General features: G+C 44.9%; 1 protein-coding gene across 1 annotated transcript in view; it reads left to right on the top strand.

The window, feature by feature from the left end:
- The window catches only part of NRK (Nik related kinase), a 113,272-nt gene that overhangs the window by 71,300 nt on the left and 24,533 nt on the right, over positions 1–17,439 (top strand). The window contains exons 21-26 of the mRNA XM_035113283.3: positions 51–144; positions 5,341–5,520; positions 7,693–7,822; positions 9,457–9,615; positions 14,240–14,383; positions 17,295–17,429. Of these exons, the coding sequence (XP_034969174.1) occupies positions 51–144; positions 5,341–5,520; positions 7,693–7,822; positions 9,457–9,615; positions 14,240–14,383; positions 17,295–17,429 (842 nt within the window). The remainder of the gene's footprint in view (positions 1–50; positions 145–5,340; positions 5,521–7,692; positions 7,823–9,456; positions 9,616–14,239; positions 14,384–17,294; positions 17,430–17,439) is intronic.

The raw sequence follows: 17,439 nt of genomic DNA, 5'->3' as shown, positions 1-17,439 counted from the left end.
TCTTGCCTGCCCTACCCTATCTCTGTCCACTAATTGGCCTTTGTTACTAGGCAACCACCCAGCAATGGAGTGATGGGTTTCTCAAGGGCAAGAGTTCCAGATGAGACTGAACCAAACCCTCAGAGTTCAGTAATGGACCAGAAGGTAATTCAAACCCCCATTTCAAAGGGGCATCTCTCTGTGCATAGAACTAGAGAGATCGAATTCTGATTGCTAATACTGCAGCCATGCTGGTTGGCATCCATCTGTCTTTGGAGACAATGGAGGGTGAAGTCAAACTGTCAGAAGGTCATAGAACCTGCACAATAGCTGTAGACACTGATACGGGAGAGACATGTTTTGTTGCAGCTGGGGCAAATGAAGGCGTCCGTTTGTGCTGCTGCAGATGCGCCATGGCGTTTCTTCTCTCTACGCTCCTCGCAGTGGTCATTCCTCCTCTGGTCACTATTAGGGGTGCACAACTTTTCTGTCTCCAGGCACTGTGTTCATCTGCAACCCACATGGCGGGGTTGATGTTACCAGCTTTAATGTCACATTTGCAGACATCATTGTAATCCAGAGTTGGTCTGCCAACGGACCTAGTGTCTGAAGCCAGCACCCCATAGAGCAGGCATCCCCAAACTGTGGCCCTCCAGATGTTTTGGCCTACAACTCCCATGATCCCTAGCTAACAGGACCAGTGGTCAGGGATGATGGGAATTGTAGTCCAAAACATCTGGAGGACCAAAGTTTGGGGATGACTGCCATAGAGCATGTCCTTGGGGATCCTGCCATCTTCTGTGGTAATATTGTTAATATTACCCTTTGCAAGCATCATGCATGGATAGGATGCTATAGAAACTGGCCCTGGGGAAGTACTAAGGCAGAAAGATAGTGGCTGACCCAAGACAAAATAATGACTTCATTTGACCCATTCCAAAGTCCCACATTCTCCCATGTAGTTTCTACTGACCCCTAATGTTCCAGGCGAGCTTTGCATCCCACAATAATTTGCAGCTGCTGTTCTCATTGGCTGGAAAGCAGGAACTGATACTTCCAGTTTTCTGCATGCTAGTCTGTACATTTGGATTCTACCCCTAATTACTCATACTTTGGAATGTACGTGCTAAAACTGCTAGCCATATTTTATCCTTACATTTTATGAGAATTAGAGTAATCAGGTTAAGGGAGGGAATTATGAAAGGATATTAAACCAGATTAAATGTCTATTAGATCAATGCTTCATTTACACTTCTGTGGCACAGCAAAGTATCCTGAGTTTAAAATGGAGCTGCTTTAAACCTTGTGTGAGCATGTATAGAAACTAGACTACTATACTGTATGTCTGTTGCTCCACTCACTTTTGACCCTGGCCCCTCACACCACTGGCATGTGGCCCCCAGAAAGATGCTCAGAAGGAAAGATGCTCAGGCTGAAATATGTTCTCATCCCTGACCTGTGAAAACTTGAGTAATCAGATCGAAAAGGTATTTTAAAAATTCATAGAATTGTAGAGTTGGAAGGGACCACAAGGGTCATCTAGTCCAACCCCCTGCAATGCAGAAATCTTTTTGCCCAACATGGGACTCAAACCCATGACCCTGTGATTAAGAGTCTCAGAGGCAGATGATGATCCAATGAAAACAGAGCAGCAGCCAGTTAAGATGAATCCCTACAAGACAACCTAGGAAAGTATTCAGCCCACAGGCCTATATAAATAGGAATTTGCCAGCCAGCAGAATGCCATTGTTTTGTTCCCTGGCCGATTCTGGGTCCCATGGAGAAGAAGGCAAGGAAGGTCAGAAGTTGTAGGACCACAGATAAGTCCAAGTGAGTAACTTGTTCCAGGAAGTCCCAGTCTGCTGGAAGCAGACTGAGGCCTTTTCGACCAGACTTACATCCTCCCCTTGTGGTGAAATACAGCATCTTAAAGGGCCAACCTGACTCCAGGACTTCAAAGCACCCAATCCCGACATTATTAGTGACATCAGGTGACAGGCAGGTTTGTGGCCTTACTCACCTGTCAAATTTGGCCGGGGGGGGGGGGGAGTTCCTCACCCATGGTCTAAATGTATGCTGTGGATGTGACCTAGGTCATAACCACATATTGCAGAAGATCTCAATTCTTCTAGAAGCACCAGTTTCTGGAACGAATTCTGTGGTTGTCAAGAAACCAGCCCTCCTCTGTAACTATGTACTGCTTAAACTTGCTCTTCTATTTAGCCGTTGTTTGAGAGTGAGGTGGCTCTGAAACATTTGATGATAGGTTATGGACCCCACAAAGCTGAGTTTGTACCTACTTTGTAAATTTAAGAGGATTGTATATCTCGTCAAAGAATTGTAGAATTGGAGCTTGGTGAGCATGCCGAGAATTTGGTTAGTGATACTTTCCTTCCCCATCACAGGTCTACAATTTCCAGGGTTTTGAGAATGGCTATTAAGCCAATTTGGCTGTGATGAGATAGGTCCTAAAGTCGGGGTGTGTGAAGATTGTCCAAGCCTTGAAAAGGCACCAGTGCATTGAAGCAGAGTTGGGAGCCTGGCAAGGGGGTGAGGAGAGGAGAAGGCATACAAACCTTCTTCCCTTTCTTCTTCTTCTTCCTCCTCCTCCCTGCTCCCATTCCAAGAGCTGAATCTGTAAGAAGGTTTGCAGAACTCAGAACTCAAAAGAGAGAAAGAATTGCAATTCATGTTTTACTTTTGTGGTTTCTTAATGCTAAGCAGGAGGCAAAATGCTTCTTGGCCTCCTTCTCATTTCCACATTTTCCAATTAGCAATTTGGCTTTTGAAACATCAGGCTGTTCCTACTTAAGATTCACGGTTTGCCTGCAAACATACAGGCTGGCACCCGCAGATGCTTAGCTCCAGTCCATTGTTTATCTCTTGTAGCAAACCACACAGAAGACTGGTTTCTATCTTTGGTGCCAGCCATAAAATACATCTCTGTGGGTTATTGCTTCAGCAGAGCTTAGAGGGGGAATGGCTGCGCAAAGGCTATCAGCATCCATCTTGGTTCTTAATGGGAGCCTCATCCTTCCCAGAACTGTCAGGCATTCAAACACTTGCAGCCTTCACAGGCACCAGGAGCATTCCAGCTGTCATGGGACCAGAGGACTGGAAGAGGTCAGAGATCACCTACTGGCAGCCAGGTCCATAGCCAGTCATTTTATGGCATGCACACGCCATAATAAATCCATGTGATAGAGCATTGGAGTTCAGAACATAAGAAGAAGCCTGTTCTTATTGCACATCTTAATTTTTTAAAAAAGAGCTTTTTAATTAAAAATAAGCTTGTACATTAGTCAGAGTCCTCACAGGTGGCAGTAGGTTAATTACACACCAGCTGTGCAATTGGCTCTGCATTTGTGCTCATGCACCCGCACAGGGTTCTGCCCAACTTTGGGGGCCACGGGGAGGCTCACTGGGGCCTACCCTGCAAGGCCTGATGCAGCCACAGGTAGGCCTGGGGTGTGCCCATTGTAGTTGCAGGAAGGCCTGGCAGGTCCTGCCATGGCTGCGGGGAAGGCCTGGCGGGGTCTCCTGCAGGCTGGCAGAATATTGAGCAGACCCCCTCCTTGAACATTTTGGGAGGCCTCGCCCCTCACCCCTCTTTGTGACCCCTCACCCTTTGCATCAGGACTTGATCTACACTGATCTTAAAAGTGCTACGAAAAATAAAGTTATATACTGTAGCTCTCAATACAGTTTTCCATTGACTGCCGTACAGTGACTCTGTGTCATGTTTTTGTAACACATTTATAATGTTACTAGCTGGCCCTGCCACGCGTTGCCATGGCTAATTCCTGTGACTGCCACCACCCTGCGTCAATCCATGACGTATTCCGCCCCCTCCCCCCACCCCCGGGTTTTCCCTGTGATTCCTCCCAACCTGTCCCGTTGCATGATGTATCACACCCCCTCTTCCCCCCATCCCACTTGCCCCACCGTGTCCTGACCTATCCCTTCCCCTGCCCCCCAACCCCCACCCAGGCGAGTCAGTACCTCCATTCGGCCGAGTATGTAAACGGCAGCCGAGGTGCTGTTTAGAGGGAAGGTTCTATAGGTGTAGTACCAGTGTAGCTGCCACTAGAGGGCGTTGGTTTGCAACCTGGTTCTTTTCCCAGCATGCACTTTTGGCTGAGTCGTGCGTTCTGGAACGGGTTTTGGAGGGGTTTACCTGGCGGAGGTGGCATCTGTCTTTGGTAACTTTCTAAGTTCCTTCGGACATTCGCATGTGATGTTGCGTCAAAATTTGAGCGCAATCGGTCAAGCGGTTTTGGTGAAAAGTGGATACCCACCCACATGCCCTTTTTGCATATTTATATATATAGATAACTCACTGGTATAGATTAGTTCCAGGAGTGGGGAATCTTGGCCATACTAACAGTTTTAGGACAGTTGGTCAATTCTAGCCCAAATTCCTTGCCACCAAAACAGAAAAAAAATCCCTTGAAAGCTTAAATCAGTAACCATTGGAAAGAAATCTGAACACAGAGCTAGATTGCAGGAAGCCCTCCTGGGTGAGGGGGGGGGATAGATTCCACCTCTCCTTTTACTCAAAATCCTTTTTAAAAAAAAATCCAAGAAATAAAATCACAGGCTAAATTCAGTTTCAGTGCCAAGCGAACACCCAGATTAAACTCTTTGGCTTCATTTCCAAAGATCTATTAAAAAAAAGGTGAGCCTTACATTTTATTGTTTTCTGAAGGCTCAGCAAGGAGTCACACTTCCCCCTTTTTTATAGTTCATACCAAGCCTCAGCACCACTGCCCCCCCAAAAAAGGTCCTCCTCCTCCTCCTCCTCCTCCCAGCCACCTTTCTGGCTTCCTCTGGATGAAAGGGGTTGTGGGTAGAGCTTCCCTAGTAGAAGATCATAAGAGGCGCTCTTACAAGGTGAAGCAATCTCTGAGATCCACCCTTCTTCTAGTTTTGATGCTGGCTTCTTAAAGAGACTCTACTTCATTACCCTGCTGCTGGAATGCTAATGCTTCTTTGCCTCTCTGTCTTGGGGGCCTGAGAGGATGGATTAGATATCATTTGCGAAGTGCTTTGAAGATGAACTTCACTGTATAAACATGGAGCATTACCAGTGTCCTTTAAGCAGCTCCCATCCATCAGAATCCCATTTCCAGTGTCACGTTATTTTATTACATTTTTTTCCTGATGCTCTGACATTCCTGCCATAATCTGATTTTCATTAGCTGTGATGTACTACGGAGATTTGGACTTCCAACATTCACCAGCATTTGTTACCATAAGTGTTACCACAAGTGAGCAATGCTGCATGCTGGGAGGAAGGGAGGGGAGAACAGCTTGACTTAGGTCACAGACCAGCTCTTAAAAAGTTGTTGTTGTGTCCAGGGTTATGTTGCAGGAAAGCTCGGCTGCAGTTCTCAGGAACGATTCTGGGGCATGAGCAACCAAAACTATCTTCTCCCAGACCTCTTGCAACAGAGCCAGGTTTCGAATTGTTCAACAAACCAGCTAAAAGTTGCTCAGAACCACTTTCCGGTACCTCAGAGCAAGCCTATTTCCAACAAGGTAAATGTCACATATTATGACAATAAACGAACTGAAGTGCAACCCTTCCTTTGAGATTCAAACTTCTCTGAATTTTATGATGCAGTTCTCCAATCAAAAAAAGCATACACAAAAAATGCATATTGTAATGAAAATAACATACAAAACTATTAGGGAAAATGCCTTGCAAAAATGTGTCTAATAGGAGAAGATGTGTGCAAAAATTCATATCTCAGGACAGTTGAGCTGGCTTGCCCCTGTGATTGAGGGGGACCAGCACCACCGATGTGCTGGCGTCATGTACCTTGCAACATGCTCATGCTGTGTGTATATTCCGCATGACTTGCTGACATCATTTGCGCATGCTGCGCAAGTTATGTGAGCACGTTGCACAACATGACTATTGAATTCTTGATGTTGTTGTTAGCTTTAGGTGTCCAGCAATGTCTAAAATGTCGTACATTTTAAAGCCCTGTAGTAAGACAGCCCAGTAGTGGGACGCAGGTGGCGCTGTGGGTTAAACCACAGAGCCTAGGGCTTGCTGATCAGAAGGTTGGCAGTTCGAATCCCTGCGACAGGGTGAGCTCCCGTTGCTCAGTCCCAGCTCCTGCCAACCTAGCAGTTCGAAAGCACATCAAAGTGCAAGTAGATAAATAGGGACCGCTATAGTGGGAAGGTAAACAGTGTTTCCGTGCACTGCTCTGGTTCGCCAGAAGCGGCTTTGTCATGCTGGCCACGTGACCCGGAAGCTGTACGCCGGCTTCCTCGGCCAGTAAAGTGAGATGAGTGCCGCAATCCAAGCGTCGGTCACGACTGGACCTAATGGTCAGGGGTCCCTTTACCTTTTTAGTAAGACAAAATCTGTTTTATCCTGAAGGGTGATAAGATATTGGCCATTAGCATTCCATTGCATCTTGCCAGAAGTTTTGGTCTGCATTGCTATGGATCCACAGGGAGGCTGTGCCAGTTACTTGAGGTCGTTATAAGTTCCAAATTAAAGGAAAGCATTTATGTTCATTCACTTCAGTCTTCTCCTTTCAGCTGTTTTGGAAGGGAGATTTAATATGTGTGTCTGTGTGGTGGTGAAGAGAAATAACCTGTCCTACACATGTTATTACTGTATAATTTTTATAGATGTAAAATAACTAGATTTATTTACCCTTTGTTTTCCTTTCCAATGAAGCTTTAGAGTACAATCCACTGCTAACCATCCAGATTTCTGATAGTTAGATCCACTTCCACCTTCTAGAATCAGAGAATCACAGAAATGTAGAGTTGGAAAGGACCACAATGATCATCTAGTCTAAATGCAGGAATCTATTTGCCCAACACGGGGCTTGAACCCATGACTCTGAGATTAAGAGCCACATGCTCTACCAACAGAGTTACCCCAGCTGGAACTTCTGCACACCTTCCATTCCAGAGCCCTGATAAGTACCCAGTCTTACTGGATGTCTGGAAGGGGTATCAGAGCAGTGGGCCAGACGCTACTACTCACCCAACTAGGGCTCTGGCCAGACCTACTGCTTCTTCCCATATTACCCATCTTTCTTCTTCACAGCTTAGGTGGCTTTCTAGTAGCATTTGCCACAGGGCATCTTAGTGCAGCAACCCAGTAGAATGCAATGTACATAAGCTCTACCATGGTACCTCGGTTTACGAACAGCCCTGTTTATGAACTGTTCAGGTTACGAACTTCCGCAAAACCAGAAGTCTTTGAACTTTACCTCAGTCCAGGAACAGAATCTGAACGGTGGAAGGGCACTGGCAGTGGGAGACCTATTTAGGGAAAGTGTGCCTCAGTTTAAGAACAGCTTCAGTTTAAGAACGGACTTCCGGAATGGATTAAGTTCGTAAACTGAGGGACCACTGTAATTAAGTTGTAGTATCACTTTCAAAGCAAGGTTTTAGTTTAGTTTGGGGTTTTTTTTTAAGGAGGGTGTTGAAGTAGAACCATCTGTCCCAGTGGCGGCAGCCTTTCCCAACCTTGGCCCCCAGATCTTGTTGGACTACAACTCCCGTCATCCCTGACTGCTGGTTTTGCTGTCTTAAGGATGATGGCAGTTGTAGTCCAACAGCATCTGGGGGCCCAAGGTTAGGAAAGGTCACCGTATAGTATACATGTAGCACCATCAATGCAGTCAGTTGTAATTAAGTTCCTTTGTTTCATCGTAACTTTTTCCCCCATTTTAGGCACCGAGCACTAACAACACCCCCTCAAAAAATAGTTCCTCCTCTACGACATCATTCACATCATTCATAGATCCTAGGCTTCTACAAATGTCACCTCCTTCAAGTCCAACTGGGCTAGACTGTGGTTCTCGTGAGTATACCTGCTTTTATTACAGAACATGCCATATTTGCCTCTTTTGGAGGGCAGAAGGGAAACACACATTGTACTCTTCAGAATGCAGGGTGGAGCCATAGCTCAGTGGCAGAACATCTGCTTTGCATGCAGAAGGTCCCAAGTTCAATCCCACCATCTCTAGGAGCAGCTGGCAGGGCCAGAGTGGGATACCCATTTGAATCCCTTGTGAGCCTCTGCTAGTCAGTGTAGACAATAATGAGCTAGATGGACTAATGGTCTGGCTCAATGGTAGCATTCACTTGTAAATGACGCACAATGGTTTTCCATAATCAGGTGACTTTTACTCTGCTTCTCCCCTGGCACTAGTGGAACAAACCGCAATTCCTGGATAGGGATAAGGGAGAAATTCAGTTTGGTTGCACATCTAAAGATGAACTTACAATGCATGAACCAAAGCACAGGCATCCTTCATAATGTGCCCTTCTCCAAATTTTACAAGCAGGACTCCAGTCAAGCAGTGTGTACAAAAACACACATATGAACAAAAGTGTGCATATAAATGCATGTATTAGTGAAAACTTTGCTTTGAAAAAATATGCATTAGACAAAAATGCATACAAAAAGGTGTATATTAGGACTAAACTGAAATGTTGTATTTTAAATCACAAACTGATGTGGAAATGTAGAGAACTGAACTTAAGATTAGAAAGATGAGAAACTGAAATTGACATAGTCAACCAGCCCAATCCGTGTCTTAGCCTTACAAGGATCATGGCTTGCTCCACTCCAAGCAAATTTGGGTCTTTCAAATTTATGCATCGCCCTGTGCAAGGCCAAAATTTGATGCCCTCTCCACCTCCTGCCTACTGTTCTGCTCAGTTCACTACATCATAGTTGCAATGCCCTGGAGAACTCCCTAGGCCCAGTGCCCAGTGCGGCAGAACTGGGCACACTACTCTAATCCACCTCTGCTCCAAGCCAAACTTCGGTTTTGGCTTCCCATTTGTGGTTTATTCAAGTGAACCATGAATGGTAAACCATTGTGTATGGTTTTCCGTGACCTTCAAATTCACCTGGTAGAAGGTGGACTCCAGTGACATTCTCTTAGCAGGCAAGCACCTGTGGGCTGAATACACTGGTCTGTCACATTTACTAGTGCCAATATGGAATGTCAATGCATAGGAAATACCATGCAAATAGTTGCTTCAAAGAAATGATTTTTGCTTCAAAGGAATGACAAAACTCCCTGTACCCCACCTGCTCTGATCCCAAACATTATCAGGCTCCTTCCAGTAGTTGCTATTTGTATTTTTAAAATGTGAACATTAAATGCAAATGTATAGCATCACTTGTGTTCTGGCCCTTAGGTCACATCCACACCATGAATTTAAAGCAAATGCTCTCTCACAGAGCTATAGTTTGCAGCATCATTAACAAGCCACAGCTCCCTAGATTCCTCGGGGGAAGCGATGTGCTTTAAATGTATATTGTGGATGTGACATATTAGATGTCTTTCAAAAAGAGATTTGAAATCCTGCATTCATGAGGGGTACACTTAAGAGTGTGGGGCACAGTTGCCTCACAAGCTATGCGTTGTGCAAGAAAACACAACAATCATTTTATAAAAACCCTCTGCTTCTCTTCCACAGCATCCAGTGTGAAACCAGAGCCCACCAGCAGGCAAAATGCAAGGAAAGGTTCCGTTGTCAACGTGAACCCCACCAATATCCGGCCACAGAGTGACAGTCCAGAAATCCGCAAATACAAAAAGAAGTTCAACTCAGAGATCTTGTGTTCCGCATTGTGGGGTAAGGAAGATTATCTGAAGCAGAAATAGATGGCTTGTAATTCTGAGGTTCTTGGAGGCTTGTTCAGGTCTTTAAAAATATAGGGGGAAGGGCCATAGCACCCTGGAAGAGCACTTACTTTGCATGATCCTAGGTTCAATCCCCAGCATCTCCAGGTAGGACTGGGAAAGACTTCCACCTGAAACCCTGGAGAGCTGCTGCTAGTCAGTGTAGCCAATATGCAGCAAGATGGACCAATAGCCTAACTCATTGCAAGGCAGCTTCCTATGTTGCTGTTATTATTTGTTAGATTTATGTACTGCGTATGTATTTGTTAGATTGTTATGTATTTGTTTGATTTATGTACTACATAGATTTATGTACAAGTAAATAATTAAAACACAACAGCAAAGCCATAGCCTCCCCCCCTTCCCACAGACACATTTAAAAGGCTGTAGAAGAGGGGTAGGTAACCTAAGGCCCGTGGGCCAGATGCGGTCCAATCGCCTTCTCAATCCGGCCCATGGACGGTCCAGGAATCAGCATGTTTTTACATAAGTAGAATGTGTCCTTTTATTTAAAATGCATCTCTGGGTTATTTTTGGGGCATAGGAATTCGTTCATTTCCCGGCCACCCCTCAAAATATAGTCCAGCCCACCACATGGTCTGAAGGACAGTGGACCGGCCCACAGCTTTAAAAGGTTGCTGATCGCTGCTGTAGAATATTAATCAACCCAAGGCCTGCTTAAAAATGAAGGTGCCTTGTGAACCTCCCTGGGGAGAGCATCCCACAAACAGGGAGCCACCACAGAAAAGGCCTGTTCTCATGTTACCACCTTCTGGACCTCTCATGGAAAAAGAGGCACACGAAGACTCCAGATCGGTTTATATGGGAGAGAGGCGGTCCTTGAGGTATTGCAGTCCTGTTTCTGTTCCCATTCAGTAAATTGCCCCGTTCCTGCTCACCCTGATTGTTGGGGTGAAGTGTCCTGGGATGCAGCTGGAGCACCTGCTAGCAAGGCAAGATCAGGTTCAATACAAAGTGCACTAAAAGCATCAGAGGAGCTGTCCAACAGGAGATGTTGCTTGAGCAACAGCTGGGTAGCAACAGAGTTTTTGTAACCCAGTCTTACCCATTTCTGGAGCATCAGTAGGGACGTGGTTTAGCGCATGTGTCAGCTTTTTGCTTCTTTCTGCCTCTCAAGTCATGCCCAGAGAGGTCTTGTGGTACCAGTACATTTTCTGTCCTGGGCAGTAACTTGAGAACATCACTTTCTGAAGTGGAGAACACTCTGCAACAGAAATCCTGGAAGGGGTGCTGGAAGGTTTGCAGGACTGCAGCCTTGTGGTGTCCAGCTACCATTGGTCTTAGAATGTACTATGATCCTCAGTGCAATTCTCTGCCTCTGATCTGGCCTTGACATGAAGCCCAGTTTCCTGCATCTGAGTGTGATGCTGGGTAGACTGCACTGCCTGTCATTTAAAGATCCATCCTCATTATTGATGCCTTAGCTCCCCATCAGCTTTAATTTTCCATCTTCCTGACACCAGGCAGCACGACGACAAGCTCCATGGAGCTGATACAATATTTTACCCACACCTCCTGCCTTGATTTGAGCCTTAAACGAGAAACAAAATAAATGAATGAAATGCCGGAAGAAATTATCCCAGGAAGTGTAGATTTACAGTTTACAGCTCTCTGGGTTTCATGTGATGTATGTTTGGAGGAGGCCAAGATTTTAAATTAAGAACAGAACACCATAGCAAAGCTGGTAATGATATGTGTGCTGAGGTGGAGAGCGCTATGTTCTTACCAGCCCATTGCTAGCATTCCGCTGCTTTTTCTCTCTCTTTTGTGCTGTGTAATACCTTATGCCATCTCATTATTTCCGCCAGGAACACTTCGATAAGAAACCTTATCAAACATGGCAACCAAATGGAAGCCTCGCCTGTTGGGTGTCAGCTCAAAGCCGAAGTCCTCAGCAGTTGTGCTGGCTTGAAAACAATTTAACTGTAGACAGATACTTGAGGGTCTCACCCAGAGAAATTTTGCAAGTTTTGTTTAACTTAGGATGTTTCTCGAGAGTGGGTACCCCACTCCAAGTGACATTTAATGACAAATCTATGGGAACTCAAAAATTGTTACCTTGCAATGGGCCCTTCTCTCCCCAGAAAAGCTAACTGGCAGAGCAATCCTAACCATGTCTACTCAGAAGTAAGTCCTATTGAAGTCAGTGGTACTTAATCCTAGGTACATGGGGTTGGGATGACAGACGTAAGCCTTAAATGCCACATATTGACTGTTCCCCCAGGGTCTTGATTGAAGCCATCACTCTATGGATTATCACTGCGTGGTGACCCGAAAATTGGAATTTTATGCCGTTGTCTCTGCTCTGTGGAATGTCATTTCCTCTGTCATTCATGAAGCATCATCCATCAGACATCTTGGGAAGGCATCTCTTTCTGCCTAGACTTTTCCTGACCCATGAAATTGAACCCTGCTATTTTAAAAATCTGTTTTCGTAGTGCTGTTTTGCAGCTTTTATGACATTTCAATTGTTTCATATCATTTTTACATGCCATTTGGAGATGTTTAGATATTAAGTAGTTTGTTTGTTTGTTTAATAAAATTTACACACTGTTTGATTGTAAAAAAAAAACACAAAAGGAACACCCTCAAAAATAAAACTATAAAATCAAGAAAAATGGCAATGCATTAAAACATGCAAGAAGTTAAAATACTAAAACAGATTAAAATTCACACCAGCGTTTCTAAGAATTTGGGTAGGCTTAGCTAAACATGAATATATATATATTAGCAGGTGCCAAAAAGAGTACAGTGAAGGCACCAGCTTGATCTCAATAGGCAGGGAGTTCCAAAGTGCAAGTGATGCCACACTAAATGAGTTCTTACAAATGCAGAAACAGTATTATTTGGCACCTGCAGTAATGCCAATTCTGCTGATCAGTCATTTGGGCGCATGTGGAGTAAGGCAATCTCGTAGGTAAACTGGTCCCTATTAAATGCTTTTAGAGAAATGCAAATAATCCCCCCCAAAAAAACCCAAATTAAATAAATATAAACAAAAAAACAAACCTAGACCCCTGCAGGATCAGAGCAACAAACAATCTAGTCCAGCATCTTGATTCTAGCCAGTGGCTAACCAGATGCCCACAAAGCAGGTTTCTCCACCCCACATCTGCCCCACAGCAGGGGTTATTCCCTAGCATGCTACCTCTGAATGAAACTTTCGCTGAATATACTAATATAGCCAAAATCAGAATGCCCATGCACAATGGTGGGGCATCAGCAGGCTCAGGGGAACCCCAAGGTTCTAAATACTTTAGGAGGGGGATCAAGGCTTGATCCTCTGTAGAGTTCTCAAAGAATCAGTAGGGTAGCACTATTGTTTGCGGCAGCACATACCGAGTTGACAAGTCACCGGAAAACAGGATTTATGGCCAAAGAGTAGCTAGATAATATCCAAGTCTTGGCCTTCTTTGAAAGGCTGAGAGGGATGGCAGAAAAATAGCAAACAATAATTGGAGGGATGGCGGAAAATCACTAATCTGATGTGATTTGGATGCCTTTTCTGGCATATGTCAATAAGAACTGGAATTTACTAGAACCTCCAACAACTCGAGTCGTCGATCTGGGGAGGGTCATATTTTAAATGTGTCCTCTTCCTGATGGACGAATGAGAGATTTACTAAGGCGAGGAAATGACTCAAATGGACAAAGAGTAGTTTGACTCACAATATGTGCATCGTAAGACCCATCTGATAGATACCTCCACTAGCTTAGTTCAGTTTTTGTTAACACTGCTTTTCTTGTTGTCATCGAAACCCAATAAAAATCATTTGGAGGTTTGAGTGGAACAGCCCCCTAAACAGTCTAACACTGAGCGTACTCAGTGACCATGGAATGCTCTCTATTGAGATGGCAAGAAGGGGGGAAGAGAATGGAGCATTCTGGGAAAGGTCACAGCAGGCCAGCCAGCTGGGCTGGCTGGCACCCTGGACAGGAGCAGGCCACAGTGCAACATTATGGTCGTGCACACACTCCCACTGAATCTGCATCCAGTGCACTCTCACTGCTGGTTTGGGAAGCAGCATGCACACAACATTAGCTTCATCCGTATCTGTCCTGCCATTTGAAGTTACAAGAAGGGAGATTCTGACTAGACATTAGGAAGAACTTTCTGGCAGGAAGAGCTGTTCAGCAGATTCCCTCGGGAGGTTGTGGCCTCTCCTTCCTTGGAGGTTGGATGGCCACCTGTTGTGGATGCTTTAGCTGAGAGCCCTGCATTGCAGGGGGTTGGACGGCATTGCAGGATGACCCTCAAGGCCCCCTTCCAACTCTACGATTCTCTGATTTGTATTAAATGCTCTGTTTTGATGCACTTCCCCACCAAAACCAGCTTCCACAGGAATTGAGAAAACCAACAGACTAGTTGTGCTTGAAGGCAGTAATGTGTGCACAGGCTATGTTGCAGGTCCCACCTGTCTTGAGTAAGAGCTGTTGAATATAGTGCTGTTCCATCCATTCGCTCTCCAGTGAGGAAGTGGTCCAAATTTCCTTTAGATGGTTTATATTGTCAGGATTACTTGCACTGATTTTGGTGTTCTTCCATATTTTAACAGGGGTGAATTTGCTTGTGGGGACTGAGAATGGATTGTGGCTTCTAGACAGAAGCGGCCAAGGAAGAGTTTACTCATTGATAACCAGGAGGCGGTTCCAACAGATGGATGTGCTCGAAGGACTCAATGTGCTAATTACCATCTCAGGTTTGTTCGGAGCCTGGAACCATCTGACCTACAGTAGGACCAGAAGCAATTACAAAGAAGATTAGAGTGCAGATTGAGTTGTAAAAACTCACCGGCCCCTCCTGATGCTGACAACCCTTGTATCTAGGGCAGATGTGATTCAGGGTGTTTCATTGCCTGCTTAGTATGTAAAGTGGTTTGCAAGATTTATAGAGTACACCAGATACTTAAAACTAGTTTAAAGCTGGCTTTTGAGTCTAACAGCATCAATCTCTCTGTGCTTGTTTCTCTAATGTGGCTTCCATCCCTGCCCTGGAAGCTGATGGCAGCAACCATTAAATTATTCCTCCCTGAGCACAGGCTAGGCATGTATATGTCTGGTATCAGTGTTCTGAAATTATGGGTCACAGCCACCTTACCCTGGCCATCCCTGTTTGATCACTGGTATCATCTGAGGGAGTCCTGTTAGCACAACAAGAAGAGATGCCTTCAGTCTTATGAGTCTTACTCTATGTTCCCTGCCAGTAGAAGTCAGACAGGCACAATCGCTGCTGAATTTTGGATGCCTGGTTAAAACTGTTTTATTTCAGGGAGGGGGCTTTGCATCATGAGTGCTTCTCTGATGCTTTAGAATCTTTTTGTTTGTTTGTTTGCATTTCTGAGGTTTTTAGTTTCTGAGGCTTTAAATTTTTGAAAGCTCATTTATGTTTTAAAATTTGCATCTTGTACCTGTACAAGCTGCTTTGACACCTGGGCACTGGAAAGCAGGATATACATTTTTAACATTAATAGTAATGATCATGATGGTGGTAGGTGTGGCCTAGGGTGGATGTGCACTCATGGTTTTTGGTGCTAAAAATGAATTTCAAAAATGGTTCTGATAACCATATTGCCATAGGAAGTTCTTTTCAAATGTTAGTAATGTGTTGTTTAAATGTGCCACCAGAGGGCGCTGCAGAGCTGTCCCTGTCCCAAAAAATACCTGGTAAAACTTGTGGGAAACAAAGGGAAGGAAGAAACCAAACGCCTTGACGTTTTAGAATGATATTTTTAATACTGTTCTAATAACGTTTAAAAGGTGGGTTTCGATCCAGCCCTAGACTCTCCACTAAAGTTTGCAAATTATATACAGTACTAACTTTTATGGGAACAGACTTAGTTACAGAGTGTTCAGATTTCCATGATATGAAGTGCTCTTTGTCAGAAAGCATGGAAAGACAGGTATTAACCCCATCCAGGGGGGTTTTCATGATAAGACCCATAACTCACCTGTGCAAAGTTATCTCCTACAGGAGTGGTCATATTTGTTGTTATTCTGAACAATGCTGATGCACACACACAGAGATTATGGCTTATGACAAAATAAAGGGGGGCGACAGCTCACTAAAACAGAATGCCCTCAACCTTTAGGACATGTTTTGAACCAACAAAATTGAAACAGAGTAAATAAGACTTGTTGAAAGATGAAGTAATGGGGCTTTTTACACACACACACACACACACACACACACACACACACACACACACACACAAAAATGAGGGCCCATGCTCATGTACCGGTATGCATGTATGCACACACAACCCCACCTGTGCAGCAGACACACTCAGCACACAGGCAGACCACACAGCAACTGTGTACATCATCTTGGATACATACATACATACATACATACATACATACATACATACATACATACATACATACATAGCAACACACCCTCTCTCTACCCTGCGCACACATGATATAGGCCCATGCCTAAACACACGCACACAGACACATAGATGTACTACACATTATATTCATCCCCACAGTTTAAACCACTCCACCCTGCCCAGTGCTGAGATGGGGCAATTTTAATCTCCACCACAGCATTGGGCTGCACATGAATACAAATCTGGGCTGAAGCTTCACTACCCCTCGCCGCATAGGGTGTGGAGTGAAGGAGCTACTACAAAGTAAACAAAGGAGATCCGACAAAAAGATCTGGGGTAAAAAACATATTGTTTGGAACGTCACCCTGAGCTGCAGTTGTGCTAGTGATACTAAGGAGTGGTGCCTTTCATAAGGCTTGGCTCACACAACAAAAGCTTAACTGAACTACCGTAGGAGCACGTCTGAGGGCACATATACACAAGTACAGTATTCGTTTATTTTTTTGCATACATTCTCACCACAGAGTGGTGCTATTGCTTTACTGTCTGACTGTGATGGTCCAAGGACATAGATCCATCACTGAGCATGAGTTTTGCACGCAGAAACACCCTGGCTTCGCTGCCTGACATCTCTGCTTAAAATGATATTAGTCAAGTAGATATTAGAAAGACCTCTGCCCGAGTCTTTGCGGAAACAACTGCAAGACAGAGGTTTGGTATGTACACCACAGATTTAAAGCACTTGGCTTACCCCACCCCACCCCCCAAAAACCCTGGGGACCGTACTTTGTTAATGGTGCTGGTAATTGCAACTCTGTGAGCAGGGCCGGCTCTAAGGCAAGCCTGGGTGGCGCTGGGCCGCCAGGGGGGGGGGGCGTCGCGCGGCTGTGCGCACTGCAGCGGCGCTGCGCCCGCCAGACAGCTGCGGTGGGAAATGGGGCAGTGGGGGCGCTGGAGTGATCTTCACACCATGGCGCCAGGGCACCCGATATGCTTAAGATGGCCCTGTCTGTGAGGGGTAAACCACAGTTCCCAGGATTTTGGGGGGAGGAAGCTACGTGTTTTAAATGTGTCCTAATGGAATGGTGTTTATGCAGCCAGAATAGTCGATACTGGCTTGATATTAGGCATCTTTCCTCTTAGTTTAAGATAGTACCAACCTCAAAACTACTTCCAGCCAAGTTGGTGGTGTGATACAGCCTAGCACTCCACAGTCATGTAGAGAAGTTAAGTTTTTAAACAAAATTCATTTTCTATTTCTGGTCCAATAAATTGGCAGGCAAAAAGAACAAGCTACGTGTCTACTATCTATCCTGGCTGAGGAATAAGATTTTGCGGAATGATCCGGATGTGGAAAAGCGACAAGGCTGGGTGTCTGTGGGTGACCTGGAAGGATGTATACACTACAAAGTTGGTGAGTTTTT

This window comes from Zootoca vivipara, chromosome Z2 (assembly GCF_965207765.1).
Source record: "Zootoca vivipara chromosome Z2, rZooViv2.hap1.1, whole genome shotgun sequence".
NCBI lineage: Eukaryota > Metazoa > Chordata > Lepidosauria > Squamata > Lacertidae > Zootoca > Zootoca vivipara.
Note: the sequence above shows the minus strand (reverse complement) of the source record. Positions and strands in the feature narration are given on the sequence as shown.